General features: G+C 35.3%; 1 protein-coding gene across 1 annotated transcript in view; it reads left to right on the top strand.

Annotated features, from left to right (window-relative positions):
* Nucleotides 1-1,547: 1,547 nt before the first annotated feature.
* The window catches only part of LOC102804552 (asparagine synthetase domain-containing protein 1-like), a 49,114-nt gene continuing 33,433 nt past the window's right edge, over nt 1,548-17,228 (top strand). The window contains exons 1-2 of the mRNA XM_085503030.1: nt 1,548-1,666; nt 5,566-5,781. Coding sequence (XP_085359156.1) covers nt 1,613-1,666; nt 5,566-5,781 — 270 coding nt within the window. The 5' untranslated portion in view covers nt 1,548-1,612. The remainder of the gene's footprint in view (nt 1,667-5,565; nt 5,782-17,228) is intronic.

Here is a 17,228-nt window from a genome sequence, read left to right on the forward strand (position 1 = left end):
CATATCACACATATCCATGGTGTACACAGTTTATGATATAACACAATCTGAAAGGAAAATGAAAATATCACAATAATTCATAAATAAATAAAATTCACGTACACTTTTGTTAGTGTTTCATTCAGTAATATTTCAATTATCATTTACATGTCAAAAATGTCATAGTTGCTAAAACATTAATGTTTCGAAATATCTATTGAAAAATTCGACGACATGACGACCAAGAAAGTAGTCACGGTGCGTCTCAACATGACAACGCCCTGTCGAGAACAACTTGAGAGTGACATACCAGTAATTACTGATCTGTATTACGTCATACAATAGGATCACGTAGATACAACCTGCTTCCCTTTCATAATTTTGATTTCGAAAGTTTGTTTTCTTTCGATTAGCGTTGGATTATGTAAGTACCAGATTTAAAGCCAGCATCTTCCCGGGGGGAGAAAGTAATGTAAGGTCAATGAATTCCCTTAGCTACATGGATGCCTTACTGCAGACACCGGGGACCTAATCGGCTTGCTAACACGATTCCCGACTGCTGTAGTTCACTGGATAGGTGGTTGATTGCCTTTGCGATTTGTTGTCGCCACCATTTCGACTGAGAGCATAGCATTATTGGCTGACTTCTAGTAGAGGGCGCACTGTCAACGACGTCTCCAACTTTGATCATGAATGTTTTGCGTTTTCCAAGTTGAGTAGTTTTCCCTACGGCTTGGTAACAACACTCTGATTTGTTGGATCTGAGGGTAAATTATTTTAGGTATGAGTTGATTTGCTTCGCCGTAACAATATAGCACGTGGTATCGCCGATAGTTTCAGATATTTTCCAAGTAATAACGATCACAAAGAACGCATTGTGAAAGTAAATTGCAATATTATCGAAGATAAAGTATGAACCGTTTCCATTGTTTAACAGCTGTTATACAGATGACAGTCTGAACTGAAATATACACATGCAATAAACTATGTGTCTTTTCTAATTTTTACGGTGTCAGTCGCATCATGTTTTGTTTGTTATTTGGCCATGAAATATCTCGATTGTGTTTTGACTGAATTTTCCTCTTGAATAATACACCTTGTGTGTCACCTGATTTTTTTTTACTCATCGGTTAAATTCGACCAGTCAAGGTTTCAACGTGAGTTTGATATTCTAAAAACTATTATTCACGATTTTGTCAGTTAACTACTAATTTTGTATTTTTCTCCTTTTTAATTCTGTGAAATCGTGTAATATTCGCGGATACGGATAATAAAATATTAAAAACGTACCAGATGAAACTTTTGAAAATGACCTAGAGCGAGAAAATTTCTCTTCTGAACAAAGTTGTGAATGATTGTGAGAGCTGTGCTATTTAAATCAATTCACAATTGTATGGGAGAGTGATGACTTTTTCTTGGTTTTGATTTGAGTGAGTGACAAGCGAATGAAGAGATCTCGCGTCTTGGAAAGTAATGTCTGAGCAGATATAGTATGTATGCAGTTCGGTCGCATACATGTATAAACAAAAATGAATGACAATGCAGATACCAAAGCGCCCTCTGTTGGCATAGTGCTTGCAAAATGGCTGCGCCCATATAATGCGAGCAGAAGTAAAGTCATCTGAGTGAAAACATGTGTGGCATATGTTGTGTAATTACAGTGGGAACTGATACCGGTGATGTTCAGGTGAGTTGATTGCTAGCCTGCTGGAGTTGAGGGACGATGGTTACCAATGTTTAAATACCACAAATTCAGAATGGGTCTTATTATTGAGCAGCTGACTTATGTTCTCTGCAGTGGTTTCATCTTCTTTTGAATCTTTATTTTTCTGGAAATTTAGTGCTAATTGGGACCTTCACTTTTGTCGTGCTTGCCTTTTTGTGCCTTCTTGGGATGGGAACTGCGAGTAACGAACTTGCACATATTTTTGGTATGTACTATACTACACTTTCGATTGACAGAAAGGGCTCCAAAACTTAACAGTAAATTGTCTCAGAATGGTTATCGAAGTCCCACAACAATTTAATTTTTGTCCTAATCGTTGTTGGCGACTAATTTTTGGCTTCTTACTTGGTGGTTGTATTCCACAAATAAAAATAATGCCAGTGAACGGTGCATAACAAAGAAGGTCATAGTATAGTATATCTATATCTCAACAGAGATTCGATAGCAATAAAGTTATTATTATTATAGTAGCTAATAGACTGGTCATTTTCTCCGGCTTGGGTTTCAAAAAGCAGAAACTTAAAATAGATACCTCATATACATACTAAAATCATACTGTTTCAAGTTGAGGTAACATGAATTCATGACATTCTTTTTTTCACAATTTATCACTATAATTTAAGTTACATCCGGCTTCAAGCTCCAATAGGATTTACATGCAAGTTATCATTTTATTTTTATAATATAAAGTTTATTGTATGTTTTACTTGTTAATAAACAACCAATGCTTGCACTCAAATATTTTTCTTCTTTGAATAACTCAACTCATCATACTGTATTGTATTTATAATACCAAAGAAGGTAGCAACAAATGCGTATGATATATTTGAAATAAAATTTTATCATTAATAAAAAATATCAAAAGAACAGTATATAACATAACCAGCTATATGAACTATTTGTAACTCTTAAATGTCACCACCACCATTTCAAAATCACAAGTGCTATTTAATAGCATCACTGCTGCAACGACCAACAACACTGTCATGGATGCCATCATCACCTTATACTAAAATATGTAAACAATTTTCACTTCAGTCTAGTTATACTATACTATGAATTTAGTAATTCGGTAATTTAGTAATAAACGCTATTGTTCTAAGGTGTGAATTGCCCGAGTCCTGTGTACAGTGCGTGTTTCGCTTGTGGGGAGAGAACGATGACATCATAGCATTATCTTGGAGCTTGTTCTAAGCACATTCGTGCAGTGTTACATCTACAAATATTGCGTGTTTTTGAGCAAAGTCGGTAAATTTTATTTAAAGTTACAAATCTCTGTGTGATCATATCGGTTTCGGGAAAAGGCACATGTAGTTTAAAATCTATATTCATTATAAATAACGGAAACAAAGTGATTTTGATTTCAAACTGTAGCTGCCATGTTGATTCATTATTGCTGTATGCATTATGGTAATAAAACCACGAAAGTTTCAATCCTGGTACATCGCGTTACCACTTCCTAAAACAATCACAGTCGTTATCAATTTGTGATTTGATACTTTAATTTTCAGACAATATTTTTTACTTTGTGCATAAGTGTTCATTTCAGTCATTCATTTCCATTTGATTTTGCCGTAGGTGTTGTGTGTGAATCAAGATGGCTGTTTGGTGTCGCTAACAGAAAATGTTATTCCGTGAGAAATAGGAACTATCGAAACTTAAAAGATGGAATTAATTGTAGCTTTCAGATAACCAAACAGTTTATGTTGTCATATGACCCATTCTAATCATATTTAATAACAGTACGTCACGTTACTCGGTACATGTGCTCGGCAGAATTTTTGTTTTCAAGATGATGATACCTACTATTGTCGCCGTTATGCTGAGAGTATCCGATTGTATCGACCTTTGTATATGCACATTTCTGCTTAAACTATTACATATATTTAGTACAATATGGAGGTTAGATATCCCAAAAAATGGCAAATATTATTTCCATTGCTGTTCTCTTATTTTTTCATTCATTTTTTTCAGTCTTGTTTGTGGTCAGGTGCCAACTTGAAGCCATACATGACGACGGTGGTGGTGACGATGCTTATATCCTGCATCTAAATACTGGGGTCCTTAACCCCAATCAATATCACTGTCGACGAAATCTTCGTGTTTTCCCCGCATTTTGTTAAAATAAAATGCCCAGACGTCGGAAAGTTGAAACTTTCACAGCAGTGAAACATAAAAATAAAAATGTGTACGCCTGCGCAGAAATGAATTGTGAGGTATTCTAGGTGAAAATGATGTCATACTATATGCTAATGATGTCATACTATATGCTAATTTTATGTTAATGTAGACCAGTGTGGGGATTACCAGTAAACAAACGCTAAACACTCATTGTGACAATAGAACTCAGAGTGTTTCCTAACCAGGTGTGGAGGAACTGTGATTACTGCCATCCCTGGAATCTTACCAATATCAATTTAGTTGCAATTTCCGTAGCCATCGCCATTAATTCACACAAAAAACCTTGTGGTGAAATAATAATTAGCATGAAAATGTATTTAACCTTTGTCGTCATTTTTAATTATCCTTGATATTTCCCACACCAATACTTACAGTATGTCACTAAAGCAGTATAACAAGAATGCACGATGCTAAACCTATTCTATAAATGTTTAATTGTTCCTTGGTCAAAGTAAGAAACTAGGTGAAAATATCAGAGCATGGGGCTTGTTTAGGAACTTCTGCCAGTGTAACTGCACAGAACATAAGAACAATTTAACAGCTCCTAAGGATGGTATTCCCAGATAAACACCAGTTATTAATGTCACATAAAACAATAATTCTCTACTTTGATGAACAGACTAGTTACTGTGACACTACTCCTACTCACTGCGAGACAAAATCTTTTCATACTTTTGCAAAATCAGATTTCCCAGCAAACTTCCCCCCACCCGACCAAAGAGATTGACCAGTCCCTAATCTCACTGTGCACACGTTTGAGTTGGTGCCCATGCATAATTATTTTGTTAGTTGCCAGACTCACATAAGAGTGTTTTAATACAGGATTACTATCCTTAGGAGCTGTTTATTTACAGTTGTTCTGGCAGGAGTTCTTAAATATTTCCCATGCTCTGATATTGACCAAATATTTTCATACTTTGACCACAATCCATTTGACCATTTATAGAACTGTCTGTCTGGTGTACATAGTGAGATTCAATGAATTCATGCGATCATTTTGGATGGGATATTTAGAGACATTTCCACAGTGCATCATGACTTAAAGTCTGGTGCTTAAGTCTCAAAAGGAAAAAAACGAACATTGCTCCATCTGGTGAATAGACATTTTGCCAACTGGTGGTCATAAATTATTCCAGAAACGTTTGAAAATGTTAAGATGAGAGTAAAAACTTGTATGTTATAAAGGATGACAACTTGACAAAACAAGCTGCTCTGTAGATTTCAAAACAGAAAATCCCTTAAAAAGGTTCACTTGAGAGTAATGTGGTGTGCATCCAGTTGATATTAATATCAGTCGAATGAAACAAAAGTTTATTACTGTCTCAGCCAATGAGGAACCTACATTTTCGTCTACTAATCAATGATAGTGATTTCAATAAAGAGTATTAGTCCCAACAATGGAAACTGGTTTGAGTCACATGATGTAAAATTTCCGCAGACATAATTGTAACAAGCCGTGCATGGAAGTTATCGAATTTAAGATATATAGTTTTGTTTATAGTAAAATAGCTGGAACATAAACATGTCAGGAATATGATTAGGATGATTGTTTAACATTAAAATGATTGACATTTGTATCTGATTGTCAAACAAGTATTGAGAGATATTTCAGTACCTCAATCTGTGTAGTTGAGTTTCAACATTTTAACTGATCAGTCTGAATAATTCTCTTCATTCAGTGGATTGATGATAAAATTTGTGAGAGTCTGAGAAGAAGAGGACCAAATCATTCAGAAATCGTCCAGAAATCACTGGGTTCTCACAATGGACTATCTTGTTGTATAAATTTTTCTGGTCATGTTCTACACTTGAGAGGATCTTTAACACCGCAGCCATTACAGGACCAAAGTGGAAACATACTGCTATGGAATGGTGAGATATTTGGAGGAATAAATGTAAGTGAGGGTAATACAACATCTCCTACATTTTAAATTGAACAAATGAATGAGGGCTCTTCTTACTTGAATATCCTACCCACCTATTACATACCTTGAATTAAAATGTACATGTATAGTACCATTACACCTATACACAAGAAAGGTGACATTCACAACCCCAGCAATTATAGGGGGATTTCAGCTAACAGTGTTGTTGGAAAACTCTTTTCGATGTTACTGAATAATTGCTTAACACGCTACCTTGAAGAATACAATTCCATCCATAAAAATCAAGCCGGATTCAGAAAAGCATGCTGACATTACATATATTAACTAAAAATACCAATAAAAAACAAAAAAATGTACCAGTATACCTGCTTTATTGATCTAAAAAAGTGTTCTGATTCAGTATGGAGAGAAGGACTTTTACAAAAAATATTTCTGGGAATTTTCACAAAACAATTTCAAATATGTAAACAATTACTTCATTGTGTGTGAAATTAGATGATCAAGTATCACCTAAATTCAGGATAGAGAAAGGCGTGAAACAAAGCTGCCCACTAAGTCCTACACTATTTAATGTATTTATTAATGACTTGAAAGATGGTCCTTAGCTGAACAGTCAAACAATCACATCACTATTATTTGCAGATGACATTGTTTTAGCAGCAACAACCAAAGAAGATTTACAGAGGACATGAGATACAATGCACAATTATGACACTTAGTATCTCACCAAACGGTGAACGCCAAATTACAGTTACAATTATTTGTGGGAATTCAAATACCCATTCTAACATATGCAGGAGAAATTTGGGGTGTTAATACCAAAATTGAATCCTGGGACAAAACATGTACTGACAAACACCACCTTAGTATTCTGTAGACACCTACTAACTAACAAGACTAATAATATTGGTACAAGGATGGAACTCGAACGATTACTGCTGATTGTCAAAATACAACTCAAAGCAATTAAGTACTACCAAAGTCTACTAAGAAATGAACCAGAGCCTTGCATATAATACACTGATGGACCAACAGAAACATTCTCACAAGAACTGTTGGCTTTCTAACAACAACAAAATGAAATCAATATATAACATTACACATAACCTGGGAAATATTAACAAACAGAAAGCATGTGAGTACCACATTCAAAAATGGAACGCTAACAATCAACGCCAAGATTCAAAACTGGGAACTTTCAAACTACTAAAAGTAAAAAGAAAAATTTCACCATATGTACTTATACTAAAAAAACAGATAGTGGACTACTATCTAAATTCAGATTAAGTTCTCACAGAAAAATTTCACCATATGTACTTATACTAAAAAAACAGATAGTGGACTACTATCTAAATTCAGATTAAGTTCTCACAGACTGAATATTGAATATGGATGCCATCGGATGCCAAAATTGAATTAGACCAGAGAAAGTATACAAAATACACCTCAATAATATTCATATGTTTATTCAAAAAATCAACACAAACAACTATCACTAATGAAACTAATTGACTATATTAAAACAGCAATTTAGAAAACAGTTCCTTGAATGATTTTATCATTATTAAGCTTTTAGTTTAACAAACATTTATAATTAAAATTTATATCTTTATTACATTTTTTAACTAAACTAGAAATGTATTGTTTCTTTACGGTAGTAATAAAGAATTATCTAATCTTATCATAGTCTTAGCTTGTAGTAGTTGGTTTGGATGTCTTAGCTTGTAGTAGTTGGTTTAGATGTCTTAGCTTGTAGTAGTTGGTTTGGATGTCTAAGCTTGTAGTAGTGGGTTTAGATGTCCAAACTTGTAGCAGTTGGTTTAGATGTCTTAGCTTGTAGTAGTTGGTTAAGATGTCTTAGCTTGTAATAGTTGGTTTGGATGTCTTAGCTTGTAGTAGTGGGTTTAGATGTCTTAGCTTGTAGTAGTTGGTTAAGATGTCTTAGCTTGTAATAGTTGGTTTGGATGTCTTAGCTTGTAGTAGTGGGTTTAGATGTCTTAGCTTGTAATAGTTGGTTTATATGTGTTAGCTTGTAGTAGTTGGTTTAGATGTTTTAGCTTGTAGTAGTTGGTTAAGATGTCTTAGCTTGTAATAGTTGGTTTATATGTGTTAGCTTGTAGTAGTTGGTTTAGATGTTTTAGCTTGTAGTAGTTGGTTGAGATGTCTTAGCTTGTAATAGTTGGTTTAGATGTCTTAGCTTGTAGTCGTGGGTTTAGATGTCTTAGCTTGTAGTAGTTGGTTAAGATGTCTTAGCTTGTAATAGTTGGTTTGGATGTCTTAGCTTGTAGTAGTGGGTTTAGATGTCTTAGCTTGTAATAGTTGGTTTATATGTGTTAGCTTGTAGTAGTTGGTTTAGATGTTTTAGCTTGTAGTAGTTGGTTAAGATGTCTTAGCTTGTAATAGTTGGTTTATATGTGTTAGCTTGTAGTAGTTGGTTTAGATGTTTTAGCTTGTAGTAGTTGGTTGAGATGTCTTAGCTTGTAATAGTTGGTTTAGATGTCTTAGCTTGTAGTCGTGGGTTTAGATGTCTTAGCTTGTAATAGTTGGTTTGGATGTCTTAGCTTGTAGTAGATGGTTTGGATGTCTAAGCTTGTAGTAGTGGGTTTAGATGTCCAAACTTGTAGCAGTTGGTTTAGATGTCTTAGCTTGTAGTAGTTGGTTAAGATGTCTTAGCTTGTAGTAGTTGGTTTAGATGTCTAAGCTTGTAGTAGTTGGTTTAGATGTCTCAGCTTGTAGTGGGTTTAGATGTCTTAGCTTGTAGTAGATGGTTTGGATGTCTAAGCTTGTAGTAGTGGGTTTAGATGTCCAAACTTGTAGCAGTTGGTTTAGATGTCTTAGCTTGTAGTAGTTGGTTAAGATGTCTTAGCTTGTAGTAGTTGGTTTAGATGTCTTAGCTTGTAGTAGTTGGTTTAGATGTCTTAGCTTGTAGTAGTTGGTTTAGATGTCTAAGCTTGTAGTAGTTGGTTTAGATGTCTTAGCTTGTAGTAGTGGGTTTAGATGTCCAAACTTGTAGTAGTTGGTTTAGATGTCCAAACTTGTAGTAGTTGGTTTAGATGTCTTAGCTTGTAGTAGTTGGTTTAGATGTCTTAGCTTGTAGCAGTTGGTTTAGATGTCTTAGCTTGTAGTAGTTGGTTTGGATGTCTAAGCTTGTAATAGTGGGTTTAGATGTCCAAACTTGTAGTAGTTGGTTTAGATGTTTTAGCTTGCAGTAGTTGGTTTAGATGTTTTAGCTTGTAGTAGTTGGTTTAGATGTCTTAGCTTGTAGTATGATATATTGAAGATAATATTTGGTAATCGTAGTCCTAAATAACTATTAAAAATAGCTAGACGTTTCGAGCCATGGCTCTTTATCGATAGCATAGAAGCATAGATAGCATAGAAGCAAGGTTTGGATGTCTTAGCTTGTAGTAGTGGGTTTAGATGTCTTAGCTTGTAGTAGTTGGTTTGGATGTCTAAGCTTGTAGTAATGGGTTTAGATGTCTTAGCTTGTAGTAGTTGGTTTAGATGTCTTAGCTTGTAGTAGTTGGTTTAGATGTCTTAGCTTGTAGTAGTTGGTTTAGATGTCTTAGCTTGTAGTAGTTGGTTTAGATGTCTTAGCTTGTAGTAGTTGGTTTAGATGTCTTAGTTTGTAGTAGTTGGTTTACATACATGTCTTAGCTTGTAGTAGTTGGTTTACATGTCTCAGCTTGCAGTAGTTGGTTTAGATTTCTTAGCTTGTAGTAGTTGATTTAGATGTCTTAGCTTGTAGTAGTTGGTTTAGATGTCTTCGCTTGTAATAGTTGGTTTGGATGTCTTAGCTTGTAGTAGTGGGTTTATATGTCCAAACTTGTAGTAGTTGGTTTAGATGTCTTAGCTTGTAGTAGTTGGTTAAAATGTCCTAGCTTGTAGTAGTTGGTTTAGATGTCTAAGCTTGTAGTAGTTGGTTTAGATGTCTTAGCTTGTAGTAGAGGGTTTAGATGTCCAAACTTGTAGTAGTAGGTTTAGATGTCCAAACTTGTAGTAGTAGGTTTAGATGTCCAAACTTGAAGTAGTTGGTTTAGATGTCTTAGCTTGTAGTAGTTGGTTTGGATGTCTTAGCTTGTAGTAGTTGGTTTAGATGTCTTAGCTTGTAGTAGTTGGTTTAGATGTTTTAGCTTGTAGTAGTTGGTTTAGATGTTTTAGCTTGTAGTAGTTGGTTTAGATGTTTTCGCTTGTAGTAGTTGGTTTAGATGTCTTAGCTTGTAGTAGTTGGTTTAGATGTCGTAGCTTGTAGTAGTTGGTTTAAATGTCCAAGCTTGTAGTAGTTGGTTTAGATGTCTTAGCTTGTAGTAGTTGGTTTAGATGTCTTAGCTTGTAGTAGTTGGTTTAGATGTCTTAGTTTGTAGTAGTTGGTTTACATGTCTTAGCTTGTAGTAGTTGGTTTACATGTCTCAGCTTGTAGTAGTTGGTTTAGATTTCTTAGCTTGTAGTAGTTGGTTTAGATGTCTTAGCTTGTAGTAGTTGGTTTGGATGTCTTAGCTTGTAGTAGTGGGTTTAGATGTCTTAGCTTGTAGTAGTTGGTTTGGATGTCTAAGCTTGTAGTGGGTTTAGATGTCTTAGCTTGTAGTAGTTGGTTTAGATGTCTTAGTTTGTAGTAGTTGGTTTACATACATGTCTTAGCTTGTAGTAGTTGGTTTACATGTCTCAGCTTGTAGTAGTTGGTTTAGATTTCTTAGCTTGTAGTAGTTGGTTTAGATGTCTTAGCTTGTAGTAGTTGGTTTGGATGTCTTAGCTTGTAGTAGTGGGTTTAGATGTCTTAGCTTGTAGTAGTTGGTTTGGATGTCTAAGCTTGTAGTAGTGGGTTTAGATGTCTTAGCTTGTAGTAGTTGGTTTAGATGTCTTAGCTTGTAGTAGTTGGTTTAGATTTCTTAGCTTGTAGTAGTTGATTTAGATGTCTTAGCTTGTAGTAGTTGGTTTAGATGTCTTCGCTTGTAATAGTTGGTTTGGATGTCTTAGCTTGTAGTAGTGGGTTTAGATGTCCAAACTTGTAGTAGTTGGTTTAGATGTCTTAGCTTGTAGTAGTTGGTTAAAATGTCCTAGCTTGTAGTAGTTGGTTTAGATGTTTAAGCTTGTAGTAGTTGGTTTAGATGTCTTAGCTTGTAGTAGAGGGTTTAGATGTCCAAACTTGTAGTAGTAGGTTTAGATGTCCAAACTTGTAGTAGTAGGTTTAGATGTCCAAACTTGTAGTAGTTGGTTTAGATGTCTTAGCTTGTAGTAGTTGGTTTGGATGTCTTAGCTTGTAGTAGTTGGTTTAGATGTATTAGCTTGTAGTAGTTGGTTTAGATGTTTTAGCTTGTAGTAGTTGGTTTAGATGTTTTAGCTTGTAGTAGTTGGTTTAGATGTTTTCGCTTGTAGTAGTTGGTTTAGATGTCTTAGCTTGTAGTAGTTGGTTTAGATGTCGTAGCTTGTAGTAGTTGGTTTAAATGTCCAAGCTTGTAGTAGTTGGTTTAGATGTCTTAGCTTGTAGTAGTTGGTTTAGATGTCTTAGCTTGTAGTAGTTGGTTTAGATGTCTTAGTTTGTAGTAGTTGGTTTACATGTCTTAGCTTGTAGTAGTTGGTTTACATGTCTCAGCTTGTAGTAGTTGGTTTAGATTTCTTAGCTTGTAGTAGTTGGTTTAGATGTCTTAGCTTGTAGTAGTTGGTTTGGATGTCTTAGCTTGTAGTAGTGGGTTTAGATGTCTTAGCTTGTAGTAGTTGGTTTGGATGTCTAAGCTTGTAGTGGGTTTAGATGTCTTAGCTTGTAGTAGTTGGTTTGGATGTTTTAGCTTGTAGTAGTTGGTTTGGATGTCTTAGCTTGTAGTAGTGGGTTTAGATGTCTTAGCTTGTAGTAGTTCGTTTAGATGTCTAACTTGTAGTAGTTAGTTTAGATGTCTTAGCTTGTAGTAGTTGGTTTGGATGTCTTAGCTTGTAGTAGTGGGTTTAGATGTCTTAGCTTGTAGTAGTTGGTTTAGATGTCTAAGCTTGTAGTAGTTAGTTTAGATGTCTAACTTGTAGTAGTTAGTTTAGATGTCTTAGCTTGTAGTAGTTGGTTTGGATGTCTTAGCTTGTAGTAGTGGGTTTAGATGTCTTAGCTTGTAGTAGTTGGTTTAGATGTCTAAGCTTGTAGTAGTTAGTTTAGATGTCTTAGCTTGTAGTAGTGGGTTTAGATGTCCAAACTTGTAGTAGTTGGTTTAGATGTCTTAGCTTGTAGTAATGGGTTTAGATGTCTCAGCTTGTAGTAGTTGATTTAGATTTCTTAGCTTGTAGTAGTTGGTTTAGATGTCTCAGCTTGTAGTAGTTGATTTAGATTTCTTAGCTTGTAGTAGTTGGTTTAGATGTCTCAGCTTGTAGTAGTTGATTTAGATGTCTTAGCTTGTAGTAGTTGGTTTATATGTGTTAGCTTGTAGTAGTTGGTTTATATGTGTTAGCTTGTAGTAGTTGGTTTAGATTTCTTAGCTTGTAGTAGTTGGTTAAGATGTCTTAGCTTGTAATAGTTGGTTTGGATGTCTTAGCTTGTAGTAGTGGGTTTAGATGTCTTAGCTTGTAGTAGTTGGTTTAGATGTCTTAGCTTGTAGTAGTTGGTTTAGATGTCTTAGCTTGTAGTAGTTTGTTAAGATGTCTTAGCTTGTAGTAGTTGGTTTAGATGTCTAAGCTTGTAGTAGTTGGTTTAGATGTCTTAGCTTGTAGTAGTGGGTTTAGATGTCCAAACTTGTAGTAGTTGGTTTTGATGTCCAAACTTGTAGTAGTTGGTTTAGATGTCTTAGCTTGTAGTAGTTGGTTTGGAAGTCTTAGCTTGTAGTAGTTGGTTTAGATGTCTTAGCTTGTAGTAGTTGGTTTAGATGTTTTGGCTTGTAGTAGTTGGTTTAGATGTTTTAGCTTGTAGTAGTTGGTTTAGATGTCTTAGCTTGTAGTAGTTGGTTTAGATGTCTTAGCTTGTAGTAGTTGGTTTAGATGTCTTAGCTTGTAGTAGTTGGTTTAAATGTCCAAGCTTGTAGTAGTTGGTTTAGATGTCTTAGCTTGTAGTAGTTGGTTTAGATGTCTTAGCTTGTAGTAGTCTGTTTAGATGTCTTAGTTTGTAGTAGTTGGTTTAGATGTCTTAGCTTGTAGTAGTTGGTTTAAATGTCCAAGCTTGTAGTAGTTGGTTTAGATTTCTTAGCTTGTAGTAGTTGGTTTATATGTGTTAGTTTGTAGTAATTGGTTTAAATGTCTCAGCTTGTAGAACTTGGTTTATCAGTGTTAGCTTGCAGTAGTTGGTTAAGATGTCTTAGCTTGTAGTAGTTGGTTTAGATGTCTAAGCTTGTAGTAGTTGGTTTATATGTCTTAACTTGTAGTAGTTGGTTTAGATGTCTTAGCTTGTAGTAGTTGGTTTAGATGTCTCAGCTTGTAGCAGTGGGTTTAAATGTCTTAGCTTGTAGTAGTTAGTTTAGATGTTTTAGCTTGTAGTAGTTGGTTTAAATGTCCAAGCTTGTAGTAGTTGGTTTAGATGTCTTAGCTTGTAGTAGTTGGTTTAGATGTCTTAGCTTGTAGTAGTCTGTTTAGATGTCTTAGTTTGTAGTAGTTGGTTTACATGTCTCAGCTTGTAGTAGTTGGTTTAGATTTCTTAGCTTGTAGTAGTTGGTTTAGATGTCTTAGTTTGTAGTAGTTAGTTTAGATGTTTTAGCTTGTAGTAGTTGGTTTAAATGTCCAAGCTTGTAGTAGTTGGTTTAGATGTCTTAGCTTGTAGTAGTTGGTTTAGATGTCTAAGCTTGTAGTAGTTGGTTTATATGTCTTAACTTGTAGTAGTTGGTTTAGATGTCTTAGCTTGTAGTAGTTGGTTTAGATGTCTCAGCTTGTAGCAGTGGGTTTAGATGTCTTAGCTTGTAGTAGTTGGTTTAGATGTCTTAGCTTGTAGTAGTTGGTTTAGATGTCTAAGCTTGTAGTAGTTGGTTTATATGTCTTAACTTGTAGTAGTTGGTTTAGATGTCTTAGCTTGTAGTAGTTGGTTTAGATGTCTCAGCTTGTAGCAGTGGGTTTAGATGTCTTAGCTTGTAGTAGTTGGTTTAGATGTCTTAGCTTGTAGTAGTTGGTTAAGATGTCTTAGCTTGTAGTAGTTGGTTAAGATGTCTTAGCTGGTAGTAGTTGGTTTAGATGTCTTAGCTGGTAGTAGTTGGTTAAGATGTCTTAGCTTGTAGTAGTTGGTTTAGATGTCTTAGCTTGTAGTAGTTGGTTTAAATGTCCAAGCTTGTAGTAGTTGGTTTAGATGTCTTAGCTTGTAGTAGTTGGTTTAGATGTCTTAGCTTGTAGTAGTCTGTTTAGATGTCTTAGTTTGTAGTAGTTGGTTTAGATGTCTTAGCTTGTAGTAGTTGGTTTAAATGTCCAAGCTTGTAGTAGTTGGTTTAGATTTCTTAGCTTGTAGTAGTTGGTTTATATGTGTTAGTTTGTAGTAATTGGTTTAAATGTCTCAGCTTGTAGAACTTGGTTTATCAGTGTTAGCTTGCAGTAGTTGGTTAAGATGTCTTAGCTTGTAGTAGTTGGTTTAGATGTCTAAGCTTGTAGTAGTTGGTTTATATGTCTTAACTTGTAGTAGTTGGTTTAGATGTCTTAGCTTGTAGTAGTTGGTTTAGATGTCTCAGCTTGTAGCAGTGGGTTTAAATGTCTTAGCTTGTAGTAGTTAGTTTAGATGTTTTAGCTTGTAGTAGTTGGTTTAAATGTCCAAGCTTGTAGTAGTTGGTTTAGATGTCTTAGCTTGTAGTAGTTGGTTTAGATGTCTTAGCTTGTAGTAGTCTGTTTAGATGTCTTAGTTTGTAGTAGTTGGTTTACATGTCTCAGCTTGTAGTAGTTGGTTTAGATTTCTTAGCTTGTAGTAGTTGGTTTAGATGTCTTAGTTTGTAGTAGTTAGTTTAGATGTTTTAGCTTGTAGTAGTTGGTTTAAATGTCCAAGCTTGTAGTAGTTGGTTTAGATGTCTTAGCTTGTAGTAGTTGGTTTAGATGTCTAAGCTTGTAGTAGTTGGTTTATATGTCTTAACTTGTAGTAGTTGGTTTAGATGTCTTAGCTTGTAGTAGTTGGTTTAGATGTCTCAGCTTGTAGCAGTGGGTTTAGATGTCTTAGCTTGTAGTAGTTGGTTTAGATGTCTTAGCTTGTAGTAGTTGGTTTAGATGTCTAAGCTTGTAGTAGTTGGTTTATATGTCTTAACTTGTAGTAGTTGGTTTAGATGTCTTAGCTTGTAGTAGTTGGTTTAGATGTCTCAGCTTGTAGCAGTGGGTTTAGATGTCTTAGCTTGTAGTAGTTGGTTTAGATGTCTTAGCTTGTAGTAGTTGGTTAAGATGTCTTAGCTTGTAGTAGTTGGTTAAGATGTCTTAGCTGGTAGTAGTTGGTTTAGATGTCTTAGCTGGTAGTAGTTGGTTAAGATGTCTTAGCTTGTAGTAGTTGGTTTATATGTGTTAGCTTGTAGTAGTTGGTTTAGATGTCTTAGCTTGTAGTAGTTGGTTTAGATGTCTAAGCTTGTAGTAGTTGGTTTAGATGTCTTAGCTTGTAGTAGTTGGTTTAGATGTCTCAGCTTGTAGCAGTGGGTTTAGATGTCTTAGCTTGTAGTAGTTGGTTTAGATGTCTTAGCTTGTAGTAGTTGGTTAAGATGTCTTAGCTTGTAGTAGTTGGTTTAGATGTCTTAGCTTGTAGTAGTTGGTTAAGATGTCTTAGCTTGTAGTAGTTGGTTTAGATGTCTTAGCTTGTAGTAGTTGGTTTAGATTTCTTAGCTTGTAGTAGTTGGTTAAGATGTCTTAGCTTGTAGTAGTTGGTTTATATGTCTTAGCTTGTAGTAGTTGGTTTATATGTGTTAGCTTGTAGTAGTTGGTTTAGATGTCTTAGCTTGTAGTAGTTGGTTTAGATGTCTTAGCTTGTAGTAGTTTGTTAAGATGTCTTAGCTTGCAGTAGTTGGTTTAGATGTCTTAGCTTGTAGTAGTTGGTTTAGATGTCTTAGCTTTTAGTAGTTGGTTTAGATTTTGGTTCTGTGTGTGCATGTATGTATGTATGTATTGCGTGTGTGTGTGCATATATCGTCATATTTCAAATAAGCTTTCCATCAAATTTAGTACACATACTTAATTGGATCAATTATGATCGTTTGACAGCTATTTTAGTCCTAAAAATTTGCAGAATCTGATTGAGAGGGACTGGCAATATGTTCTATTGTTGCATCTTGGGAGCAGACTAAATAGTCTGAAAATCAATAAATTATTTGGTAAGTACAGTAAAGTAAGTCTGGGGTTTTATTTTATTTAATTAATGCATGTTGAAATGCATGGGGTAAAAATAGATTTGCATGTTCATCTGTCACCCGATTAAATTCCTTCAAAGTAGTTTTCAGTTCCAATTTTTATTGGTGACTCTTGCATCAAACTGAAATACATACATGGGATGTATGGGATGATATATTTGTAAGCAACAATACTGATATATGAATGTTCAGGGCTTGTGTCACAAAGGAAATGTGTTTAGTGTTTGATAATGTCTGCAACTGGCAATCACTGCACTGGTGATCGTTTGGCTGGGAAAGATTGATTTTTTCTTGATTTGTAGGAATCTGAAAAAACGTTTTTTCAAATAAACAATTTGTCTTGTTTATTTATTAGTTGCCGTTCGGACGTAGTCCGAAAACGGGGACTTATGGTTTGCCCTGTGTGCGTCCGTGCGTCCGTGATCACCTGTATCTCGAACATGCATGGACCGATTAAGTTCAAACTTCACTCATACATCACATATTATATGGGACATATGCACATGCATTTTTTTCATGATCCGATTAACGATAGCCGAATAGCGGCCATTTTAAGGCCAAAAATGCATCAAAATCGCACATTTTCACCATTCCGGACCCGGATCTCAGTTATGCATGGACGGATTTTGTTCAAATTTGGTACATACCGTATTTATCCGACTAAGAGCCCATGCCCGGACAACGCCCACCCCCCACTTTTGATAAAATAAAGGAGTTGAGGTCATATCCTAGCAAACGCCCAGGGGTGTTTTTTCTACATCTGTAATAAAATAAAAAAACAAAAACCTGTTTTTGTCCGTTGTATTAACAGTTTACTTCCTTGCAGTTTGTTTTGATTCTGATAACAAACTTTGAAAAATAAATGTCAATTGCGTAAAACGAGGAGTGAACGCGAAAAACGATGAGTGAACGCGAAATAGCTGTGACATAAATAGAGCAGCACGTTCACCACTGTTTACGTAGTTAGCGTCAGCGACAATGAAACCAATGTTGCAATATTGTATCAACCCGTAACTGGGAGAATGGTTTGAAGCATGTTTCTTTTGGATTTATAAAATATTTGCGAATCCATAACTGGGGCCAATTTTGCAATGTCATGCCGAAGACTGCCAACTTTGTTACCATCTTTCACCACTGCTATTGCATTTCATGGAAATTATTCTTCTGTCATTGGAAAAAAAATCTTCCTATTTCAAGCCCGCCGCG

This window comes from Saccoglossus kowalevskii, chromosome 9 (assembly GCF_978046115.1).
Source record: "Saccoglossus kowalevskii chromosome 9, keSacKowa6.1, whole genome shotgun sequence".
In the NCBI taxonomy this organism is placed as follows: domain Eukaryota; kingdom Metazoa; phylum Hemichordata; class Enteropneusta; family Harrimaniidae; genus Saccoglossus; species Saccoglossus kowalevskii.